Raw genomic sequence first — 23,677 nt, 5'->3', positions numbered from 1 at the left:
GTGTGCATGAAGTTTGTCCCAGCCAATGTGGACTGAAGCCCACGTTTTGGCTATAGTAAAGCTCAAAAGCCCCACCAAAGTAAAAACTCCAAGTACACATCAAATTAAGTTACTATAAATATGATTTCTCCCATTTTAGGTGGTTGTATGGTCAAGTCTTCATTTTTCTGATTGGAGTGAACGAATACTCACATCCTGATTGGACATCTCCCAGTATGGCCGCTCCCCGTATGACATCACTTCCCACATTACGATGCCATAACTCCATGCGTCACTAGCCGAGGAGAATTTCCTGTATGAGATTGCCTCAGGGGCAGTCCATCGGATGGGGATCTTACCACCCTGTTGGCACACAGAAATGATAAAATAAAGACAAAACTCACAGCCAGGTTCACACACACACACACACACACACACACACATAAGTATTAGATCGTACAAACCTTCCTCAGTGACTGAAAAAATGTTTATGACTGCATGTACAGCATCTGGTAAATCCTTCAAAGGATGTTTTGGGCTTCTCAGCAGCCCCAAGTCCATAAACTTTACTGTCCAGCAGAGCTTCAGCTGAAGAAATTGTTCATGCTTGAATGCATGCTGAGCCATTTTAAAAACACGCAACACTTATAATATTTCATTAATACCGCTGTCATATTCTGAATACTAAAAACCAGACTTTAACACCATTTCTTTGTTTGTCACCTCACCTCACCCTTTACTTCCCTGCCGTGGATTTTGACCACAGACTGGTGTACAGAAAAGCTAAACTTGGAACCATAAATACAACATTTCTGTCACACAATAACCCCAATACAAACCAGGAAATGGAGGTCACTGAAGGCTCACACAGATTTACAGAACATTGCCTTTCAGCACAAATGTTTTTTGAAGTTTAGCTTTTGCTGTCTACGGCAACTCCATCTTTCACTGGCCTCAGGAGAAATTTCATCAGCCTAATAAAATAGGAGCAGAGTGATGCATCAGTTTGCTGAAGCTTTCATAAGCAGCATCAACCTGTAAATACTGTCTCGTCCTGGAAAATCTAAGTGTCCCAAATTCGAAATCTTGTTTCCTCTCCAGCAAGACTTATATTTGGGGGAAATAATGAACTTGCTTTACAAGATAAAAATGAAGGGACTAAGGGACATAACAGGCAGAGCAGGTACTGGCATGGTTTTCAGGATACTGTGGCTGTTGTTTCATGTACACAACTGTTATCAGCCACGTGACAGTTGGTAGAGAGTGTCTGGTAAACTCTCAGTACATCTCTGTGAACTGAGTCGCTGTTTCTTAGGTCTCTACTCTTCTGCCTTTCATAGTTCAAGACTTCCAACTCTACTCTCTAGAAGTTTCTCCCACAAAGCCAGGAACAGACAAGGGAAAGTCAGCCACCTGGCACCGAATGTGACTGAACTGGAAAAAAAAACCTGTATCCTTCTTATTGCTGCTGTGATGCAGTAAATAATAATTATGATGAAGTATGAAGTGCACTTTAAAATCAGTAAATTGCTCTGATAATCCATCAGCATTGCTACGTGATCAGAGACAATGAGAACAAGAGAGTTTGCTGGAACAAAGAGAGATGGTCTAACAAGCACTACACTGTGATTTTGTTATCTATAGTTTAAGACCAACCACATGAGGATAGCACGCTGTATATTTAAGAAAACTATTCATGTCTGGCTTTAAAGGACCCATTGAGATGCCTTTCTCAAGTGACTGAATTAAATAACTTTCCTGTCATTAAATACAAATATGGCCCAACATAAAATAAAAAAACAAACAAAAAAAAAAAAATTGAAAACTCTAAAACTCTGTTAAAACCTGCAATAAGTTAGAAATATCTACTTGGTTTAACAGGGTGGTGTCAGGTGTACCGTTGTGGTGTAAGCAGCCTCCGGGTCGTCCTCCAGGACTCGGGAAAGGCCAAAGTCTGAGACCTTACACACCAGATTACTGTTGACCAGGATGTTTCGAGCCGCCAGGTCGCGGTGAACGTAGCCCATGTCTGACAGGTACTTCATGCCCGAGGCGATGCCGCGCAACATGCCAACCAACTGGATGACAGTGAAGTGACCGTCATGTTGCTGAGAGGGGAAAGAAAGCAGCATAGAAAGAATGAGTGAACAGAGAGGAAGCCGGTGGGAAAAAGAAAAACAGCAACAGTAAAGACATCGAAAGCGAAAAGGTGGGTCGATAAAGATGGGCAGCAAAAACAGAAAGATAAAATACACTGACAAAAACATAATAGTTTGTTCAGAATTATGCTGCAAGTGTATTGACAGGACAATATGCTTCACATCTTGAATATGGCTCCTATTTTAGCTTCCTGTGAGCCGAAACAAAGCTTAACTGCTTGTTTTTCCTCACAATTTTAAAACATATTTCAAAGCCAGCCGAGGGTGATTGCGTTATCTGCCTTTAAGACTTCAAAGATGAATAACTTTTTTTAAAAAAACCAATATTTATATTAGGAAGCGTTTATTTCCCATAAGGGTACCACCTGAAGCAAGAAACAGACATAAACATACTGAAATTCTCTGATCACCTCTACACTCACCCTCAGAAATGAATCCAGAGATCCATTTTCCATATACTCCACCACAATCATCACAGGCCTGCCTGCAAATACACAAACACAACATAAACTCCTTATTTCTCCAAAGACCATTTCTTTGCAGTTACGGCGGGCATATTTTGCTCTTAAGGACAATCTACAGTGGAATAAAACTCATAACGTAGCAAGTATGCCACCAAAAATCAATTCATATGAAGCCACTTTGCACTTTTCCCCATGTCTAATCAGCTTTAATATCATTTGAACATTCATAAGAAACAAAGCCACGGCAGCCTGCTTCTCAGAGGGATCCGCTGCCTTCCTGCTTCCAGGGACTAAAGAAATGATTCGTGCTCTTTGTGTTGCGTGTTCGTGTGGAGACTAATGCATGACCAACTCCATCATATCATTCATTAATCTCATTAAGTTACAGCTAAAATGTTGTTGATATTTCAGATGTTTTTTTTTTTTTTATCAGATATGCTCTCAGGCAGTGTTTTGTGATAGAATTCAACATATTTAACGGGTTTTGAAGGGTTATAAATGACACCATTATTTATCAGTGAACTTACTTATATTACATTACTAGCAATTATTAACACTAAAACAGATGGTGATACAGAAACATGTCAGTTGCTGCATGTGTGAACAATCCAGTATAAACTCGGGGTAAAACAGCAGTTATATCCATCATATTAGATGTGAGTGATACTGAAAATTCTGATGTGATTTTCAACAGAAAGGAGACGTGTTGGGACCTCACATGGAGACCAGCCCCAAGTTTCACATGTAATTCGTCATGTAAGCACTTAAACTTGCCTGTGCATAAAGATTTCACAGGACAACGTGAAGCAAAGATGTCAGCATGATAAATTCTCGCATGTAGGCCCCAAATGATCCTCTGATTCAGAGTTGTGTAGGTGACACATCAGGGTCTGGTAAACACTGGCTGACAAAATCACACAGTGGATATGTGTGTATGTGTGTGTGTTGCTGCAGACAGATGAAAGGAAAGTGAGGGCTGGGGGAAACACACAGACCATCAGCAGTTGATTGATGCATCAAGCCCAGACTCTCAATTTATAAAACTTTTCCATTTCAACATGTCCAACCTGCTGAACAGGAGCTGTTCAGTATTCAGGCCATGTATTGGATGACATAAAACATTAGTTAGAAACAGGTGCAAACATAAGTTCTCTCTCCAAATGTTATTGTTTCCCCACAGAGGATCCCTGTGGTGTTACAGATTGACTGGTTTACAGCTGGGAAGCAGTTGTCCAGGCTTGTGTGCTGGTGAGCTGTAAACCACTGTGAACTGCTGGAAACAGAAATAAAAGTGTTACTGTGGTGAAGTAACACCATGATATCACACTTCAGATTTTTTCCTCACATGAGAATGTGAAAAATGACATGATGGAAGACAGAGAATCAGGATATGGGTTGTGCTGGGATGGGATCTTTGTGTTTCTGAATGTGTTATTGAAGTATTTCCACAATTAAATAGTGCAGTTTGTGCACATTGTATTTACTCCACGTCACTGAAACCAAAGGCAATTCAGATATAAGATTGTCACATATCACAACAAGTCTAAACGATATCTGTCATCCTTTCAAAATAATGGTAATTGCTTTAACAGACAGGCAATAACAACCACAGACAGGAAAGACTGATTGATGTCAGCAAAGCTCCTGTCATGATTGTTTTAATAGTTTATAACTGAATGGACAAGTGGAACTAAAGAGGACACACAGAAAATATTAATTTTAATCTTTTTTCTTTTTGCAGGAATACTTGTAACAGTTAAACTAAAAAACAAGCATATCATTAACAAAGTTATATTGACCCAAACCTAAATTCCAGTCAACAGAGAAAAGATGGCACAGCGGGTATAATGGATGGATGAATGAGCAGAGCCTTTAGGCAAATCAGAAGCACATTTTCTTTTTCCGTTTTGTTTTTTTTTTTTAAAAAATCCCCTAAATGTGATCATCATGCCATTAAACTTGTGGATACTTTCTACAAAATGCAGCAGGGATAGACAGGAAATTACTTGATCAAGCTTGGCTTTCCCGAACTAATTAGCAAATTCTGGAAACACATAGTCATGCAGTGCAGGGCCTGAACAAAAACAAACGCACCTGTTAACAGAGACTAATGCGTCACCTGTTATTTCAGAGCAGGTATAGCAGCCAGTCACAGCACAGTACTCTCCATAATTAGTCTCTGAAGAACAACAACAGATGTAGGGAGTGAGAGATGGAGTGAAAGACAGACAGCCTGACAGACAGAAAAGAGATACACAGAATTCATGTCTGCCTGTATATGTCGCCAAGAGCAAATGACTTTTCACTGCATGTTTTAGCGTGTATTGTTAAGTGTCATATGTTTGATTCACTTCATTTCAGCTGAATATGCCTCATGCTTTGGCGCTTTTAGATTTCATCTCACATCAAATCGTGAAAAATAACGATCCAAATTCAAATATTAGTATTAGAAAATATGGTTCTTCTGACGCAACAGTACAGTGGATCAGTATTTTCTGGCTCCTAACACTTTGTACAATTCGAATAAAAAGTTTGACAAAGAATTATATCTATTTACTATTTACTTTTTCAAGAGCTTTCAACTTAATTGCATGAAAGATCAAGAGGAAAAGCTCTCAAACACTAAAAATGGATTTTTCTTAAAGCTACTTCAGGGAAATTATAAGAGGAAAGTTAAGAGTTCAAGGTTTTATAATGTTTTCCTCTAAGCTTAACTTGATTGAAAAGTTGAAAAAAAAAAAAAACATACAGAAACAATCCACAATAATGGGACAGACTATTATGCCTTTGGTGTGAAAAAACGGAAATATTCGGTAATTCAGTGCAGCCTATCAGCGCTGTGAAACTTTTTTTAATCATCGAGTGTCCTACAAGAGAAATCATCTCAGTGTGGTGTGGGAAGATTCCTTCACTGAAAAACTAAATCCATCAGTGCAGAATATCAGCGATCTGCAGCTTTAATGCACTAATGGCTGTATCGGCTTTTAAAGACCCTTATCAGGTGAATCCTTGTCAGCAGGGTCAAAGCTGAGGAGTGTCCTCTGTCTACATTCAAGGAGGGGAAAGTAATGTCTTCAGGGGACACATTTATATTCACAGCCACGTCTCAGTTTATATACCCCCTGTAAAAACAACCATATGTTGCGCTGGGTGAGCCCCGTAAAACAGAGCTCGTTAACACACACACACACACACAAAACACGTCTTTTGTAGATAAAGCATATTCCTGCACAAAAACAGGGCAGTGGAACTCACACAATATAAACATGCACACTCTATGGGGTATGTAGGTGATTATACACAAGTCATAAACAGAAAACAAAACTATGTGAATAAACAGGACAGAGTCAGTTCACTCATCTTGTAAACACAAGAAAACACAGTTATTCCATACCTGAAAATTAGAAGGCTGCAAATTTACAGACCTCTTTCACCGCAATCTACGATTCAAACAACCAAAGGCACACATGTATCCATCAAACTGCAGAAAACAGTTTGATGGGTAAAGAGATGGCAATTTCAAATGCTCAAATTACATTTTAATTTGCTTTTACGCCAAGTACCTGATGTGAGTGCAGCAGTAAATTGCCCCCCGGGCAACAAAACTGAAGGCCGTACTTTTACTTAAAAGTCTCTGCGAGTTACTGAAATCCATACATAAGAAAATGCACCACACATGTGACAGGAGTATACAGAAGAAGAAGAAGAAGAAGAAGAAGGAGAAGAAGAAGAAGAAGAAGAAGAGGAGCGGTGCACCAGTGCAGCTGGTCATATGCACAGAGTCAAACAGCAAGTTGTATTTAGGAGCCTCTTCAAGACTGGATGTTTCTGACCGACCTGTGCACATCTCAAAATACTTTCTTACTATGAAACGAGATTTAAAAATAATCTGTCTGACCTGAGTTTAAAAGGTTTCATCAGTGGTATCAATAACTTAAGTCAACAGTTCCTGTACATAAATTGATGTCGCAGGGAAATGTATTAGTAATAAGCTTGTAATCTTGATCACATCTGCAAACTGAATCTCCCATAACGCTGCTTACTTTTGGTGACCACTCCCTCCAGCCTGATGATGTTGGGGTGGTCAAACTGGCCCATGATTGACGCCTCGCGCAGGAAGTCCCGCCTCTGTCGCTCCACATAGCCACCTTTCAGTGTCTTTATCGCCACAGCAATCTCCTTCTTCCCTGGTGTTCTCAAGCGACCGCTGCACACCTCCCCAAACTCACCTAAAGTATGCAAACACACACACAGAGAAAAGAACACAGCAAAGAGTCTATCACCAAGCTGTACATCATCAGCATGCAGCACAGTATTCCACCTGGGGGCAGTGTTGCAGTTCCCATATGGACTCCAGCATTATTGCCTCTGCTATGATTAGTTAAACTTCATGAAGTTCTCTCTTTCACCTCCCCAAAAAAAAGAAAAGAAAAAAAAAGCCTTGAATCTATTCTTACACTTGCTTTTGTTCTCTAGACCTGTTAACGCTTAAATATTCCTGCTGTCTGTGCAGAGAAAACGTCAGTGAGACACGGGTGAACGGAGAAGGCGTCCTCTTAAGCATGTACAATGGAGTAGATGGGCATCATAGCAATTATATGTGTAGAATAAAAATAGCTAATCTCCTGTGGCACATTTAAAGGTGTTATTATCCTAAACAACATGAAATGATCCTCCTCCGCTCGCAGGTCATTAAGTCTTTATTTATTTATATGGCACTTTTTAAAACACAAAGTTACAAAGTACCTCACACAAGGAAAATGTAAAAAAATATATAATGAAGTAAAACAGAGAACAAGTAAAAAAAAACAAACAAACAAAAAAAAAAACACAGAAGAGCAAGTAGATTAAAAACAACAAACCAATGTAAATTTAATGTAAAATTAAAATGAGCATGAGCAACATTATCTTTGGAGTAGAGTTTTATAGAAAGACTGTAGAGATAGTTTTTTTAAAAAGCTTTTTAGAGTTAGCAGATCTAATGGGAAGAAGGCGCTTGTTCCAGAGGCACGACCACCTTTTGTTTCCAGGGTAGAACGGGGAATGGATAAGACGCCAAGACTATGAACGGAGTGGTTGACAAGTAAAGTATGGTAGCAAGAAGCCCCTATAAGTAGGGGTGAGGTTATGTTGAGCCTTAAACTTGATCAGTGGGATTTTGTGGTTAATTCTAAATTTCACCGGAAACCAGTGGAGAGAAACAAGAACAGGTGTGAGGTGGGACCAGTGACTTGTTAAAAGCCTGGCAGCAGCATTTTGGACCAGTTGTAGATGATTTAGGGCAGTTTGGCTGAGACAGGTACACCGTGTGTGTATGTGTGTGTGTGAGTGTGTGCGTCTACCGGCTCCGATCACCCTCTCGATGCGGATCCTGGATGGGTCAATCTCTTTGGTGAACTCGTGGACAGCCTGTGTGGGGTCTTCATATGTATCGGGGTCCACATAGGTCTTTATTCCTGGGAAAGGGACTGTGAGGACAAAGAGAAAGATACAGCGACAATGAGCTGGAGTGTGTGTGTGTGTGTGTGTATTCTTTTTAAAATCCAAACGAATTCATGTATAAAACTTTTTACTGCTGCTGCTAATAACTGACACAATACTGCAGCTGCTTTTACCAACACTATGGCGACATCATCACATCCTCTGGACAAAAATTTGTCGAACTGAAAAGCTAAAACAGAAAGCTAAAAAACAATAAATTGATTAATGTTTGCATTGTCCTGCTTCTGCCCCTACAAGTGGTGGCAGCACAAATGCAAACGTGACCAAACACAATTAAAAATGAAGAGACTAAAACCTAAACTTTGTCTATTAAAACATCAGCAAGTCTACATTTTTTGAAACGAGATATGCTTTTATATAATCAACAGTGTAGCAGTAATAACATGAAAGACCACATTTCTTCAATGACCCTACCTGTCAGAGCACAAACAGACACAACACTGTTATGCATCTCTTTCACACTGAATCCACAGTGCATCATGGGACATTGCGTGTATAAATACAATAAAGATCTGACCACTCTTGAGACACATTTCCCCACTACTATCGATTATGGCCTGGAAAGCAATGAGACGAGTTGCCCTGTCTGATCTGCTCTCTGGGAAAGCACATGAGTAAAAGAGACATGTACCCGCATGTACAAACACTCACACACACACACACACACAATGATGGCTTGTCCCTCCTCTGTGTTTGCGGGGAAGCAGTAAGGTAGCACACTGAGCTAGTCTTTTAACCAGGTTAGGGTTTTTGCCCCCCTCTTTAAGCAAGCATCCACCCTCTTCAAGTGTCCTTGAGGAAGTCAGTGAATCTTTAACAGGCTGCTGCTGTTCTGGCTCTTGACCCTGACCTCCCAGTGGAGGGAGGGGGAACAATAGAGAAAAGCTGCGTTTCTCCTTCAGGGATCGATACAGTATCACAAAACAAAGAACAGTTGTCTCGGATGCCTGAACAGACAGCGGCAAAAGCCCGAGGAGACTGTTCTCCTCGAAAAGATTCTGCTCGACACCGCACTCTGAGACCTGAGACACGACACAGGAGATACGGGGCTTTGAAGACCGATACTTTGGGAATGAACACACATAGACTTATAAGGTGTGTGCTTTAATACAGAAAGAAGCTATGTGGCAGCTTGTTAGCCACCGTCAAAAACTAATTTGGTGTATATTTTAGTTTTTGCCATGGGTTTCTAGCTGCCTTCCAAAAGTCTTCCTAAAACTAATTTCTCTTTGTCCCCTCCTCTCCTTGTCTGTCTTTCAACCTGGTCGCCCTCATACTTGTTTCTCTGTCCTTTCTGTTTCTCCACTTGCATATTCCCCGGTAATTGTCTTCCTGCTCACTTTCAAACGTCATCTTAGCAGCTCTCATTTGATTTCATTTCATTTCTGGTTTTACCAGTTGGGAATTAAAAGACAGGCAAAAGAGACAGAAATGTACAGGAGTGTGGACAGCTCACGGATGCAGCTATGGAGCCAGATTGATCAAAAAAAAAAGGAACATCAAATAAAAACTGAGGGGGAGGTGAGGAGAAGTGACAGATACGAGGAGGAGGAGGTGGTGGTTTAAAGAACTTGTCTGACATCTTAATTCCTTAAACTATAAATACCACGTTTGCGAGGCTTCTTCTTTTCTTACCAGCACTTATATCAATAGCGAGTCAATGTGTTCGCATTCTGCAAAAGTCTGTGGTGGATATTGTCATTCCTGTGCGATATTCAAATATACACGGACACAGAAGCACATGAGAAATGATCCATACAGCAGCGCACTGTGAACGTTGAATGCAAAGAGAGCAGATTCTCACAGACTCTCTCTTCTTGGGTTGTTCCTGCTTACTGGCAAAAGAACATCGCAAAACAAAATCTGGCGCTGTCTCACCAAATGATTGGATGTTTTGGCAAAACATTATTAAATGTGCCAAACAGATTGCACATGATTAATAAAATATAAAATCTAGACTTAACAGATTTCTCCTGCTGTCATTACCATAAATATGGAAATGAATTCTTCTCCTTGACTCAATTTTACAGTGAAAACACAAAACATCTGGGTCACATTGAGAGACCAGATCAACCAAAAAGAAGGTAGACTGATTGATTTACCGTGTCCGTTCTGATAATTGGTCCTCCTTTTCTCCTCTGAAGTCATCTTGGCCTTAAAGTACCACTGACACCTGGAAAACATATTGATTGATGGACAGAGTTAAAGAGATTTTCCTAAAATATGCAAACATGCCACTTTTTGCATGCAGCATCACAGTGTAACTATCCAAGAATCCTACATGTGGAGGGAATTAAAAGTCTGTAACTGGAGAAGAAGAGCAGTGTTACAAAGGTGTATTTTATTTTTTGAAGGCATAAAATGTGTTCACACTTAACACATTTTTGGAGAGGCTGAAATCTCACTGTAGAAACAGCAGCATTTCATAATATTTAATAACCAATATTCTGCAGAAAGAGACTTAGGTCAACTCGGTAGTGTTTCAGATTAATCAGCAGTGTGTTTTATTGCTTGTTATTTCAACCGCTGATTTGTAAGAAGAAAAATAAGGGATTCATAAAATCTTGCTTTAAATGATATTTCAGCCCAAAAAGTACACATTGTTTTGGTTCATTGTTTGCACAAATGTGGCACACTCTCCATTATGAATACCTCATAATACCCAAATTCCAACTTCACGTGTAAGCAGCTTGACTTAAGCAATAATATCAAAAGTCACAAAGTTCTGTTGCGTGTAAGCTTGCTACAGAAAGGGCAGGTTAAATATGGACGCATGTTAGCATGTCTGTTTCATACATGTATTCTTTCTATTCCTGGAGGGGGTCGTGTGTGAATGGGAGCAGTGATGGATAGAAAATCTGTACCTTCGGGTTCCCACTTTTAGACCTGTAGGGAACTTCACAGTAAAATGCAGATATTGTTGTGTTGTGAATGAAAGCTGTAACACTGCACAGCAGATATTCATGTGACATAGACACATGGACCAAGTCAACCAATCACAAGACTCCACTAATGACATACTTGAATTCATGACCTGTGTATGGTCTCAAAGCCTTACTTTTCTTGGAAACATGTTGAATATCAAAACAAATGACAAAGCAGTGGAAAAACTGCTCCTCATCCATCATGTTCCTGCATTCATCTGAACTTGTCCCGCATCTTCCTCTTCATCATCTGCTGACTTCTATTTTGGCTGGCATCCGTACGTTTTGCATTAATGTTATCTGCTGGACCGTCCCTCCCCCATCTAAACCTGCATCGCAACAGCATGTGTGAAAGCTCGCAAGACACAAATATCCCCGAATTTATCTGCATGTGTGTGCAGTGATAATCACCCGCAGTGTCTAAAGGGCTATGAGTGAAGGAAGCTTTGTGTCTCTTTTTTACACTTTTGCACCACAGATAGAGGCACAAACATGAAGGTGCTGATGAAAAGCAAAATTTTAACAACCTCACACTAAAATCCTGAATCTGCAGGAACAGAGGCACCTACCATTAACAGATTCATGAACAGCTGAATGTGGTAGTAATTAAAAATTTCAAATAGGAGCCCTAGACAAGATGGTTGGTGAAAGGTGATATGTGAAAAAACAACATAAAAAGATGTGAGGAGGAGAGAGAGAACAAGCAAACCAGACAGAGAGGGTAGACAGAGAAAAGGGTACAAAAATTACTATTTTCATAGAAACTCGTGTCCATGTAACCAGTTCATTATAGCTCTAAAATGTCTGGTAGACTGAACAGGATTAAAAACCAAAGAAGTGAGACAAAAGCACAACTTAAAATTAAACAAAATTACAAAACAAAACAATAATCCAAGGTTGACTGATCACTGGAAGGCATCATCTGAAGAAAGATGCTGGCAGGCAGTAAGAATTTGGCCTGGGAAGAGATGGTTTACAGGTTAAGTGATGAACGTGAAGGTGGTGAGCTTTCCTGATATTCGCAGAGACATATACAGAAACATACAGAAGGAACAGACACTCATTCACTGAAACAATTAGCAAAAAAAAAAAAATAACAACATTTCTGAACAGATGACTATGGAAGACAAGCACACTTGCATCAATTAGTGCAAAAGCTCCCTTGTCCCTCTGAGTGTGTGTGTGTGTGTGTGTGTGAGAGAGATTTTATTTGGGCACTGAGAGACCAAGAGACAGCTGATGGCTGATAAAAAGCTGCTGCCAAGAAATGCTGAGAGATTAGATGACAGCATCTGCAAAAGACCACGAAAGAATTTATCCAAGTAGACGCTTGGATGTATTCTCAAAGTACCCTGAATCTGAACGGAGCCAGAATCACATTCATGACAAAGTACAGTGAACAGACTGGAATTTGACGTGCAGCTCAATAACATTACTGTGAAACAGTGAAACAGTACACATGTGTGTACATGTGCGGCATACATATGAAATACACTTTATGTATAAAAGTATTTGGACAAGGGCTGATTTTCAGGTGTTGGGCTCGGCCCCTGACTTCCAGTGAAGGGAAATCTCAATGCCTCAGCATACCAAGACATTTTGAACAACGCTGTGCTTCCAACTTTTTGGGAAGACCCTTTTCTATTCCAGCATGACTGTGCCCCAGTGCACAAAGCAAAGTCCATAAAGGGATGGGATGAGTTTGGTGGCGAACAACTTGACTGATCTGATTGGAAGGGAGCTTGTGAGCCAGACCTTTTTGTCCAGCATCAACCCCTGACCTCACTATTACTCTACAGCATGAATGGGCAAATACTCCTACAGAAATGTTCCAAAATCTTGTGAAAAATCTGTCCAGAAGAGTGGAAGTTGTTACAGCTGCAAACTCCATATTCATGTCAGTGTATTTAGAATGTGATTTCAGTAAAGTCCCTTTTGGTGTGATAGTCAGTTGCCTCAATACTTTTGTCTACACAGCGTAGAAGCATGAATATAATGTGTGTGCTGAGTTAATGTGATGTAAGAGGAAAATCTCAGCAGCAAATCAGTGAAAGTGACACAACAGCTGTTTGCTAACACATTCCTGGAAATCATGGAATCTAATCTAATTAAAAAAACAAAAAAACAATCATTATTCATTCACCACTGTTACTATCTAATTTAATTAGCATTTCTAATGCACATTCTACCCTGCTTGCAATGTTAAGCAAATTTCAAACAAAAGCCCAACTACTAACTTGATCATAATGAAAGAATGTGTTCTTGTTTGAGGATAGGAAATAACCACTGTCACGGCTGAAAAAATCTAATGTCTAATTCATAACAAGACACCAACTAATACCTCCCATGTCACACACTTTGCGACACAACGAAGGCGAGTACTAGCCAATCAGAAGCAGAGTGGGGTGGGACAATTAAATTCTACTTCAACCCCAAATATAATGGGAATGAATTCTTAGAGGTTTCAAAACCTGAAAGTATCTGCAATGCACACTAAAAAGAGGAAGAGGAGGGGTGGCAGTGAGATGTTCAAAATAAAAATATGAAGGAAGAAAGGTGCTGTGACCTTTTGCACAGACTCCATCACTGATTAACTTAAAACTTATTTTACAGTAAAGGGCTTAATTAATGACTGTGAACAGTGGGGACGCTAGCTCCCACTCCTCAGGAGTGGATCCCTTAATAGAGTCTCACATTTCTTCATTTATTAGATAGAATATAGAGGTCTGCTTCCCATGCCATCAGTCCCACAGCATGTGAAGATACTTAAATATAAAAAAGACTCGAGGTTGTGACCAGTTGGCTCACACACTGCAGCTGTTTTGTTGTTGGTAGTTGGCATGGATGAGAGCTGATAATCAATTAAATTTTTAAAGAGTGATCTGACATTTAAAGAACTTCCCCAACAACCTACTAAAATGTTCCCACAGTGGGTCCTACTGACACAAAGGCACTGCTTGCGCAACACACATTCTGACTTGTCACAGCAGGAAAAACGCAGGTGGACTTTATAAAAGTACAGATGACTCCGTTCCAGTGACGGCAAACCAACGCACATGACAGCCTGCGAGTTTCCTGTTATGTCGAAATGTCTGCTGTGCAACCAGTAACATCGTCATTGGAATTTTTGGTGTTCGGACAGGTAAAATTTTCAACACATTTACGCAGTGAAGTGCAAGTCTGAAAGAAACTTAAAAGGAGCGACAGCAAGATGAAGAGCAGAGCGCAGAGGCTTGACCCAAACCCCCCACAGAGACACAAACTGAGATCTCTCATAGTCACGCTGACACTTCAGAGGAGAGTCCTCTCTTCACTATCACTGCTACAGGCGAGTTCATCTGTCCCCCAGCCCTGCGCCTCCACACCACTGTGGTCCAGATGAGAGATGCTATCTCCCACCTAGAGATGAAGCTGGTGGAGCTCGGGGGAGCGAGGTCTCCATCTCCCACAGGACACGATGGTTAATGACATGGCTGGTTCTGGTTCTGGTCTAAAATACCATTAACTTCAAATGTTGTTATTATTACCACTTTTCGTGTCAAAACATGTAGGGCAACCATCTCTTCCACTGCTAACCCGATGTAAGGGGAGATGATGGCTAATTTGTAAAAAAGAGATACCATCTCTAAATACAGTAAATTCCTGTAAACCACTGCAAGATCATTTTTATATTTTTAATCTCCAAGTACCAAGAACCAAATCAGTGTGTGCATGAATCAAACTTGTTGCGTTCTCAGAACAAGACCACATTTTTCTGAAAGTTAGTTGCTGTATATTCCCTGCAAAGAGTACCTATACTGTAACACAATAAAAACTAACATACAGTCAAGAAAATTTCATATACACATTTCTAATCTGACCTTTTTCCTTCAAAACAATGATGAACAAGTCATCTGCACAATGCAGGAAAGACCATCTACACGGCTTTGTTGAAACACGTATCTGAGTATCACCAATTGCACGCGTTAATATCTATTTTTATAAGAAGGAACATGCTGTTTTGTGTCAGTGCACTCACTGTTTCCACCTCTACTTCTGACCACAATCTAATCTGTCATAAAGACAAGAAATAATAATACACTTAATGCAAAGGAAATCCAAAAGAGCAGAGAATTTCTAGTCTGGCTGTACAGTACAAACTAACTTTAATATTCAAGGACTCAATCCATTGTTAACCCTGGAACACTGAATCAAAGGATGCTGAATCAAAGGACTTTGTGTAATAGGTTTCCCGTAGTGCAGAAATTGCAGAGAATTATTTGCCAACTTCTGTGAACTTTTAACCCTTGTTGGAAACTATTTCCAACAAATGGCCACTGATGTGTAGGGAGACTCATAATAGACTGTTCTCCAGCACACAATTAATATCCAACAGCTACATTCAATGAAGGAAATACAATTTTAGCAAGCACTGATATTTTCCTTTTCCCCCATATGCTGAAGGAGACTAAAACAGAGCAACACTGAAAAATGATTGAACTTGCACTTGTCTGCCAGGGAGAATATGAATATATAGCTTTTGCAATTTTGTGTTAGATTATGTGTACAATGTGACTTATTTATTTATTTATTTTTACTTTTGTTGTTCTGCATAAAAATTGTGGACTTTATGTCCAACCTGCAGCCTGGTCTCCCAGTATCTGTAAACATATACATGTATGAGAAACCTGACAACAGCAACATTGTCATTCATATGGAGTCAAGTTTGCGTCCGCCTGATGAATTTAAGTCCAGTAATCGCTCTCTGCTTTGTTTTGGTCTCCACTGGCTTCTGTTGCTGGTCTGGTGTGAAAAGGGTTTTTCATTGATTTATTGCTAAAAACAGCTTACAGCTGCTGTTGGAAAGTTTGAAGTTTCTCCAGTTTTCAGTTTTTGATGTCTTCTCTTCACGTCTGATTCTTTCACTTTTGGTTGAGTTTGATCAGCACCCATGTGAATTGTGCAGGAGAGTTTTGACTTTCTTAAAAAGCAAAATTCCTCTGTCTCAAATGTTATTTGGTGATATGATGCTCCGTGTAACCTTCCCAGAATAGAATGCTTTAAATAAAGTCTAAGTTAGGAGTGAAAATGCTCACACTGTACTAGTGGAGAAAAGTGTGTGTGAGTCCTTGAGTGTACGGGTGTGTGTGTCAGTTCATGTGATCACATATGAGCCTCCTCCTTTTTGAAGATTTAACATAATCTGGGTTGCCAGATTAGAGCGCGTGTCAGAGGGCTAAGGGCCGCAGGTTGCCAGATTGGACTTAAGCTAAGTGAAGTCTGTGGGATCATGGACACTGATAGACAGACCAGATAACGTGGCGAGTAACACTGGCAGAGAGGACAAGAAGGGGATTTGGAAAGCCACTGTTGACCTCTGCGGATGGGGTCAAACTGTTCATTAAAGAAATGGTGGCATGTGCCTTTATCAGCCTTTTCCAGTCCCATCCTCTGATCCCCTTTATCCGCCCAGCCCTCTGTCTCACTGGCTTTCATGATGAAAAGAGGCAGCACACACACAAATACACACACTCACAAAGACGTTGGCTTCTTCCGCTGCTCTCTGGGTTGTTGAGCATTGTCACACTACATATTCACAAGCCTTTTACACACCCACACATACAAAAAAAACAACCCTGCCCAGAGCCCTAATCAAAGCATCAATGTAACTCAAACCCTTCTTCTCTCGCCCTAACACCTGTCACCTCACCGCGGCACATCTCCCGCCGTGGACAGGACAGAGCGCACAGAGGAAAGGACGGATTCAAGAAAATATGATAAAGGAGTAGACAGACAATTCAGGAATAAAGAGCACAGATACAGTAAAACTCCTCAGCTGGGCTACATCAATGCAAACGTGACAACTCTGAACTGGAAGAAGTCGTATTTCTTCAAACTTAGCACGAGCAGATGCAAACGGATAAATTTAAAAAGCTTTCAGGGCAGCCAGGTGTTAAAACGCTTCGCACAGCAGGTCCTCTCTTGTCCTTCTCACTTGAGTTGTACAATCTCACATTGATGAGAGTGGTGTGACTGAAAGCTCTCATGTTTCTCCGCTCAAGTACATTTGGACATTTTTTGAAACTGAAGGAGAGTGAAAATCCCTCCTACACAGGCCAAAGAGATCGCAAGTATGACAGATCGTGATGAAGTAAAAAATAAAAACTCCAGCTACTCCTGCAACTGCTTTTAGCTTGAAAAAAAAATGTGCTCAAATGCAAAAAGGACTAAAAAGGACTCTTGCCTTCACACTGGCGAATGTGTGCGAGTTTTAAATACATAACCCAGGAACACAAATCCTCCTACATGCAGAGATCACATCATAAGGAAAAGAAAAGAATGCTGATCCTGAAGCTGTTCCTGAATCTACTGCTTTCAGCTTATATTTTATTTATTTAAACAAAAGCATTCAGTAAACCAAAAATCAATTGACAAACCAAAAAAACTGACTGCCGGGGATGTTGCAAAACACACTTTGAGCATATTGTTCTTAAACTTTGTGTTTTAATAGTGTTGACAGACTGGTTAATCTGTTACTGATCTGCCTCATTTGCAGTGATTAGATAAAAATTTGCAGAAAAAAAACAGCCACAACCTCTCAGCATCATTAAATTTTTTAAGCAGCTATATTCAGCATTTTTAATCGTAAAAGTGTGAAAACAATGTGTCAGTGGGAAAGGACCTACCTGCAATGATGAACCTAATTAGCACCTGGGGGAAATACTGAACACATATTTAAGTTGATGAATATGAAGCTCAAATACTACTAATTGGAAAAAGCATTATGTTATTGCACTAACCACCAACAATAGGCAACAACGAGAACAACCTGCTCCTGAAAAGGTTTGAACATCCATCCATCCATTTTCTATATCCGTCAGGGTCGTGTTGGGGCTGGAGCCTATCCCAGCTAACTATAGGGGAGAGGTGGGGTACACCCAGGACTGGTTGCCAGTCAATTGCAGGGCTAACACACAAAGACAGACACACACACTCTCACACTCACACAATGTAGAGTAGCCAATTAACCTAATGTGCATGTTTTTGGTATTGTGGGAGGAAGCCGGAGTACCCGGAGAAAACCCACGCAGGTGCAGGGAGAACATGCAAACTCCACATAGAAGGGCCCAGACCGGGATTCGAACCTGGAACCCTTTTGCTCTGAGGTGACAGTGCTAAAGGTTTGAACAAATAAATAAATAAACAAACCAATAAAGGCTCTGCACACCCAAACAGGTGTGAGGTATTTTAGCTGATTAGAACTCCTTTAAAGGGAAACAGAACAGATCATGAATCAATCATCAATCATGAACAGTCTGTACACCCACACAGATCTGAGAAAGGATCTAATTAGCCAAATAAGCAGAATTAAACTGCATTTGCAGACATTTAAATCAAGGGTAGTTAAGTGTGCTTACCTGCCGGTGATCAGGAGGAAGAGGGTGAGGATGACGAGGAGGGTAAAGCCACCGACCGCTGCAGTGACGATGACCAACACCTGGCCTTGGTCGGAAGCAATGTCTGACGCTGGAGGATGGTTAGCGAGAAGGGAGAGGAAAAACACGAAGAGAATTGTGAGAAAGTCGAGAACAGAAAAAATGAAATGGGAAGAAGATGAGCAAAGGGCAGGTAAGGATGATAAAAGCAGCGAGGAGAGAAAAAGGGGAAACGGGATAGACGGGAGTCAGGATAAACAGAGAAGGAAAAAAATAATTTTCATTCAACATTATCTTAAATATTCCTCTGCAGTGCACCATGCGTACACACCATGGGCAGATATTACAGTGAGATGTTTGATCAACTCTTTATAAAGCAAAAAAAATCCCTCCATCAGACTTCGTACTGGAATGATTCATATGCCTGCTGCTGTTTAATTAATATTATTCATTCATGAAATTGTGATTTAGTCTATGATCATTTGGTTAAATTGGTCCCATTTGATATTCATGATTTTCCCTTTTCTGTGTCTTGTCACAAGGCTAACGAATCTGAGATAATTGAAAGATGATTGCTATTATCAAACTTATTTCTACAATATTTCACGCTTAATGAATATGAATTGGAGATCAGGGTGCGTGGTGGCCAGCCCAATGAGTAAGGCTCGTGTGGGTTTATACAGTATTTAGGTATGTGGCTGTTAAGTCAAGAGCATGTATGTACGCGCAGGGTGTCTGTCTGTGTGTGTGTGTGTCTGGCTGGATAAAAGTAATTACAGACCACTCAGAGGGAGGGAGAGCGAAAGTGGCGGTGGCCAGATCACACAAGACAATTCTCCCAGCCGTCAGCTTCACGCACTCTTCACATCACTAACTAAGCAGATGTGTTGGACTGATGCTGCTGTAATGAGGTGTGGTGTTCGTGTGTGTGTGTGTGTATATGTGTGAAGAGACTGACAGAGAGAGAGAGAGAGAGAGAGAGAGAGAGAGATGAGCAGCAGAGGACAGGATGAAAGATGCAAGGTGAGGGATGAGGAAAACGGATGACAGAGGAGAGATAAAGACAAACAAGAGAGAGGCGGAAGTGACAGACAAATACAGAGACAGATGGAAAAACAGGCGCATGAGACAGTGACTGACAGGCGGAAAGACAGACTGACAGAAAGGGAGAGAGCGACAGGGTCCAAATCTGCTTTTGCTTTCAGATAAAAGGCCAGCCAGTACAAAGGCTTGGCCAAGCACCGTCTGATCCGCAGATAAAGCAAAGCTCTGCAGCTTTGGAAGGGAGAGGGCCACTGTGAAGCCAAATCACCCCTCAACAATACCTGACCCAACATAAAAGGGCAGCTGGACCTTTGTATTTTATGAGTAGACTTGCAACAAAGCTACTACTCACACACAAGCATGCACGCACACACACACACAAAACACACGGAATACACACTGAACATCAAGGTTGCATTGTCAAATTCCCTTGCTGATTTTAATAATTTTTTTTCAATTGTCACTGCAACTGGATATCCTGACCTCTCAGGTGACAGGGTTTGTGAATGCAGCCTATCTGAAGTTCATTCTGTAGGGGTGGCCAAATGTTCTGGCTGCAATGTCATCACAAACAAATGAAACTGGTTGTAAACAAAGACATGCAAGGGTTTCTGTTCTTATCACCTTAATTTATTTTATATTTTACATTAAAGAACTCTGGACTAAAATTTGTGAAAGATATTTAAAATATGTACAGTATAATTTAAATATGCAATGCCATTACATGTGGCTAGTTGCTCCCCCAACTCAATCATGGGAGCTTTGTCCACTTTATTTGAACATACTGAAACATGAAAGCATACAGTGTTTGGGATTATGTGGCTGCATATGTTTGTTTCCTTCCTGGACACATATTTGAGGATCTTATCCAGAAGTTGCTAGTTGTAATCTCACTAGGGATGCTTCTGCCGGTGGTCTCATATTCAGGTTTACTATCTGCTGCTGTGCCCTTGGTGCAGGCTGCCCTGGATGCTGCTCCAGGCTATGTGACCTTCATCTGACCCTGAACTTGCAGCAAGCATCTTCCACCTGTGACAGTATCATCTTGAAGATGAGAAAATAAAAACTTAAAAACATACAAAGCATTTAATGGACAATATTAATTCTGTCTGAGATTACCTCTAAGATCAAAGCTATTTTTTTTCCGTAACTGTCCTTGAACAGCCCATAAATGTATTGATTTTGAGTCTGCCATAGCTCTGCTCATATGCTGGAATATATGATGGACGGCTGACCCTTTTCACCGGCCTCATCCCAAACTGACAAACAGTGACATGCTTTGCTTATTGACATCACTTTACACGATGTCTCACATACATCACATTAAACATTCACTGCCCTGCAGAAAAACTGCAGTTTTGCCCATTAGTTTTACTAACCTAATCCTACTCAGGATCTTAATTCCAGATCAAAGTCTTAGACCTGGAATTCTGCTTTGAAGGATTTTCTTTATCATATTTAATTATTTTATTTATTAATTTCTTTGCAGTAGAAAGTCATAAGCAGCACTAGAAATGTACCCATTCACGCAAAGACAGATGTATCTGTGTCCACAAACAGCTGCTGTAGATGGTCCAGGGTACTTACAGTCTCCTGTACTTTCGTATTCGTATTTAGGGGAGTAGGAGCTGTATCCAGCAGCCGTGCGAGATCGTACACTGAAGATGTACCAGGTTGCTGGTTTCAAACCTGAGATGATCACACTCGGAGCTTTGGTGCGCGTCGATGAGTAGCTCAGCTGCTCGTGCTCCTGTGGGGGAGAGCGGACGATGATCGAAACTATCTAAACCACATGTGTCAAACCGGTCCACAGGAGGGCCGGTGTGGCTGCAGGTTTTTGTGCCAACCAACCAAGAGCACACCGTTTGACCAATCAACTGTCTGAAGACGGAGATCAGTTGATTAAATGAGTCAAGTCTGGTGTGCTGCTACTTGGTTGGAAAGAAAACCTGCAGCCACACCGGCCCTCCTGTGGACCAGTTTGACATGCCTGAATTCTAAACAATTCACAAAAGGTTTCACTGATGGCCAGATTTAACTTGCTCTGAATTTGCACTCACAATATATGTGCATTTACTACAATTACCACTCATGCTGGGTTGAAGAAATTTTTCCTGCGCAACATCATGGACATTTTAATTGGATAAAATCCCAGGTCAACAGTGCTGTTTGTGACTGTGTCATCAGTGGACTGTACTGCTTCTGGTACCGTGAATACTGGTCTGAGGCCAGATTTTCTTTACTAACTGGAGAGTGATTGGCTTAGAGCCTAAGTAATAAAACAATGAAAGGTGGGGACATTTATGAATCTTTACACTATTATCAGTCATTATTTTTCAAGTCACCTGAACAAGGATTAAGTAAATAATGGGTCTATGCTCATGTACTACACTTTTGCACTGGACCTGGACATGAGCAGAAGTCAGTATACCTTCTCATAATATTTGATCTCGTAATCGAGGATGGGGAGTGTTGTTTGTTCAGGTTGCTGCCATGAGAGAGCAATGCTGTTTGGAGAGGCCCAGTCCTTCTTGACAGCCCCAACCAGAGATGGACCTGGTGTGAACACAAAATACACAGACATCAGCTTCAATCTCTTTACTTGAGTAACGAAAATTAACACAATACAAACAGCACCGATGTGCAAAATGAACAAACTAGACAAATTAACTGATTGTACATGTATATCATATTTCCCTCTAATCACTCTGCTTTTCTAACTGCTTTTCCACAGTTACTGAAGTGAAGAAATAAATGAAGAAATAATCATTATCTATGGGAAAAAAAACGAAACTCTTTCCTACTGCTTGATAAAATGTAATTTTTGAAGTGTGTGCTTGTTGTAGCTCTGCAGTTTCAAAGTGACTGGCTGCATGCTTTGGTTTATCCAATTCTAAAGAGACATGAGGGGAAATATACAGCATCACAACACAGACAAGTGAAGGTTAAGAGACCAGTAAGATCATAACACCTATAAACTGGTCCTCAACTGTGCTTATCGCTGGCATGGTACATGAATAATGGATTACTTAATAAGTGTAATTGAACTATAATGCACTGATTCAGGGGAATGAATGCAGCATGGTTTTCCTTTTTGGTCCAATGTTCTTATTTGAACTAAATACCTGCTAAACCAATCATTTTCCCTTTAAGGTCAGGCACAATCTGCGCCAATTAACAAGTATTAACAAGCGTTAGCATGCTAATATTCTAAGTTACAGTGAGCTGATGACTTTGCTCAACATTATCTGCTAAATACCAGCATGCTAACATTTTCAGCTTTACTGTTTTACTACCATTAAGAGTTAACTACAGACTGACAAGGCTGCTAGCATGGCTGGACTCTTAGTCTTGTCGATCTGGAGAGAACTGGTTGACCCCAGCAGGCAGACAGCCAAGAATGTGAAGTGAATACAGATTAAGTTTTTCTATGGTGCAACCAGTATACAATGAAGACATATAGTGCAGCAAGAAATGATGCAGTGGTTGAAACCATGTATGATGTGCATTAACACACACACACACACACACACACACACACACACACAGTAGCATAACACCTGTCGACCTTATAGTATGTGAGCGATAATTATCATACATCCTCACACATACATTCCATTTCAAAATAGGGTTTAGTCATTTCAAGTCAATAGAGAAAAAAAAATCTGTACAGCTTTTTTTTTTTGTTTTAATTGAAAATAAGTTGGAGAAGCTGCATCTTTTTTTTTTCTTGGACAGAATTGCATTAGCTTTGCTCTATGAATTTCTGCTGGGTAAATAATTGCACCAGGCTCCCAAGAGAGGTCAGCGGATGTAACTGCCCTGAGAGTCATTATTATATATTATATCATCTAATGTTAGAAAGCTGACTCATTATGTGGATGTAAAATGTAGGCCTGCTGTTCTCATGTGTATTCAAAATGAAATGATGACACTGACAATATTTTTTAAAATGATTCTACAGTAGTGAGTCTGGGGAGGCTGTTTGTGGTTCTTACTTTGTCTAAGCCTGGGTATTAAGGGAAACTTTGAGTTCAGGGGAAGCATGAGGGATCAGAGATGGAGGTTTAGGGTTTGGGGGTTGTGGAGAACAGTCTTGGGGTTGGGGTTTGGTGGCTAGATAAGATGAGAGCTTTGGGCAGTAGGGGTTTGAGCTTGTTAGCCAGGGACCTTCTGCTACTAATCTGACA

General features: G+C 40.5%; 1 protein-coding gene across 4 annotated transcripts in view; it reads right to left on the bottom strand.

The window, feature by feature from the left end:
* LOC124066929 (ephrin type-A receptor 6-like) overlaps window positions 1–23,677 on the bottom strand; it is a 174,716-nt gene that overhangs the window by 6,250 nt on the left and 144,789 nt on the right. For 3 of the 4 annotated variants that reach the window (XM_046403801.1, XM_046403799.1, XM_046403800.1), the window contains exons 6-14: window positions 21,919–22,043; window positions 21,075–21,237; window positions 18,426–18,534; window positions 10,207–10,277; window positions 7,945–8,070; window positions 6,646–6,831; window positions 2,561–2,622; window positions 1,878–2,087; window positions 193–342 (exon numbers count right to left, since the gene is read on the bottom strand). In XM_046403801.1, coding sequence (XP_046259757.1) covers window positions 193–342; window positions 1,878–2,087; window positions 2,561–2,622; window positions 6,646–6,831; window positions 7,945–8,070; window positions 10,207–10,277; window positions 18,426–18,534; window positions 21,075–21,237; window positions 21,919–22,043 — 1,202 coding nt within the window. Of the gene's footprint in view, window positions 1–192; window positions 343–1,877; window positions 2,088–2,560; window positions 2,623–6,645; window positions 6,832–7,944; window positions 8,071–10,206; window positions 10,278–18,425; window positions 18,535–20,131; window positions 20,532–21,074; window positions 21,238–21,918; window positions 22,044–23,677 lie in introns of those variants that run through there. The other variant, XM_046403802.1, reaches the window with a different exon arrangement.

The sequence above is a fragment of the Scatophagus argus genome, chromosome 11 (genome assembly GCF_020382885.2).
Source record: "Scatophagus argus isolate fScaArg1 chromosome 11, fScaArg1.pri, whole genome shotgun sequence".
NCBI lineage: Eukaryota > Metazoa > Chordata > Actinopteri > Scatophagidae > Scatophagus > Scatophagus argus.
Note: the sequence above shows the minus strand (reverse complement) of the source record. Positions and strands in the feature narration are given on the sequence as shown.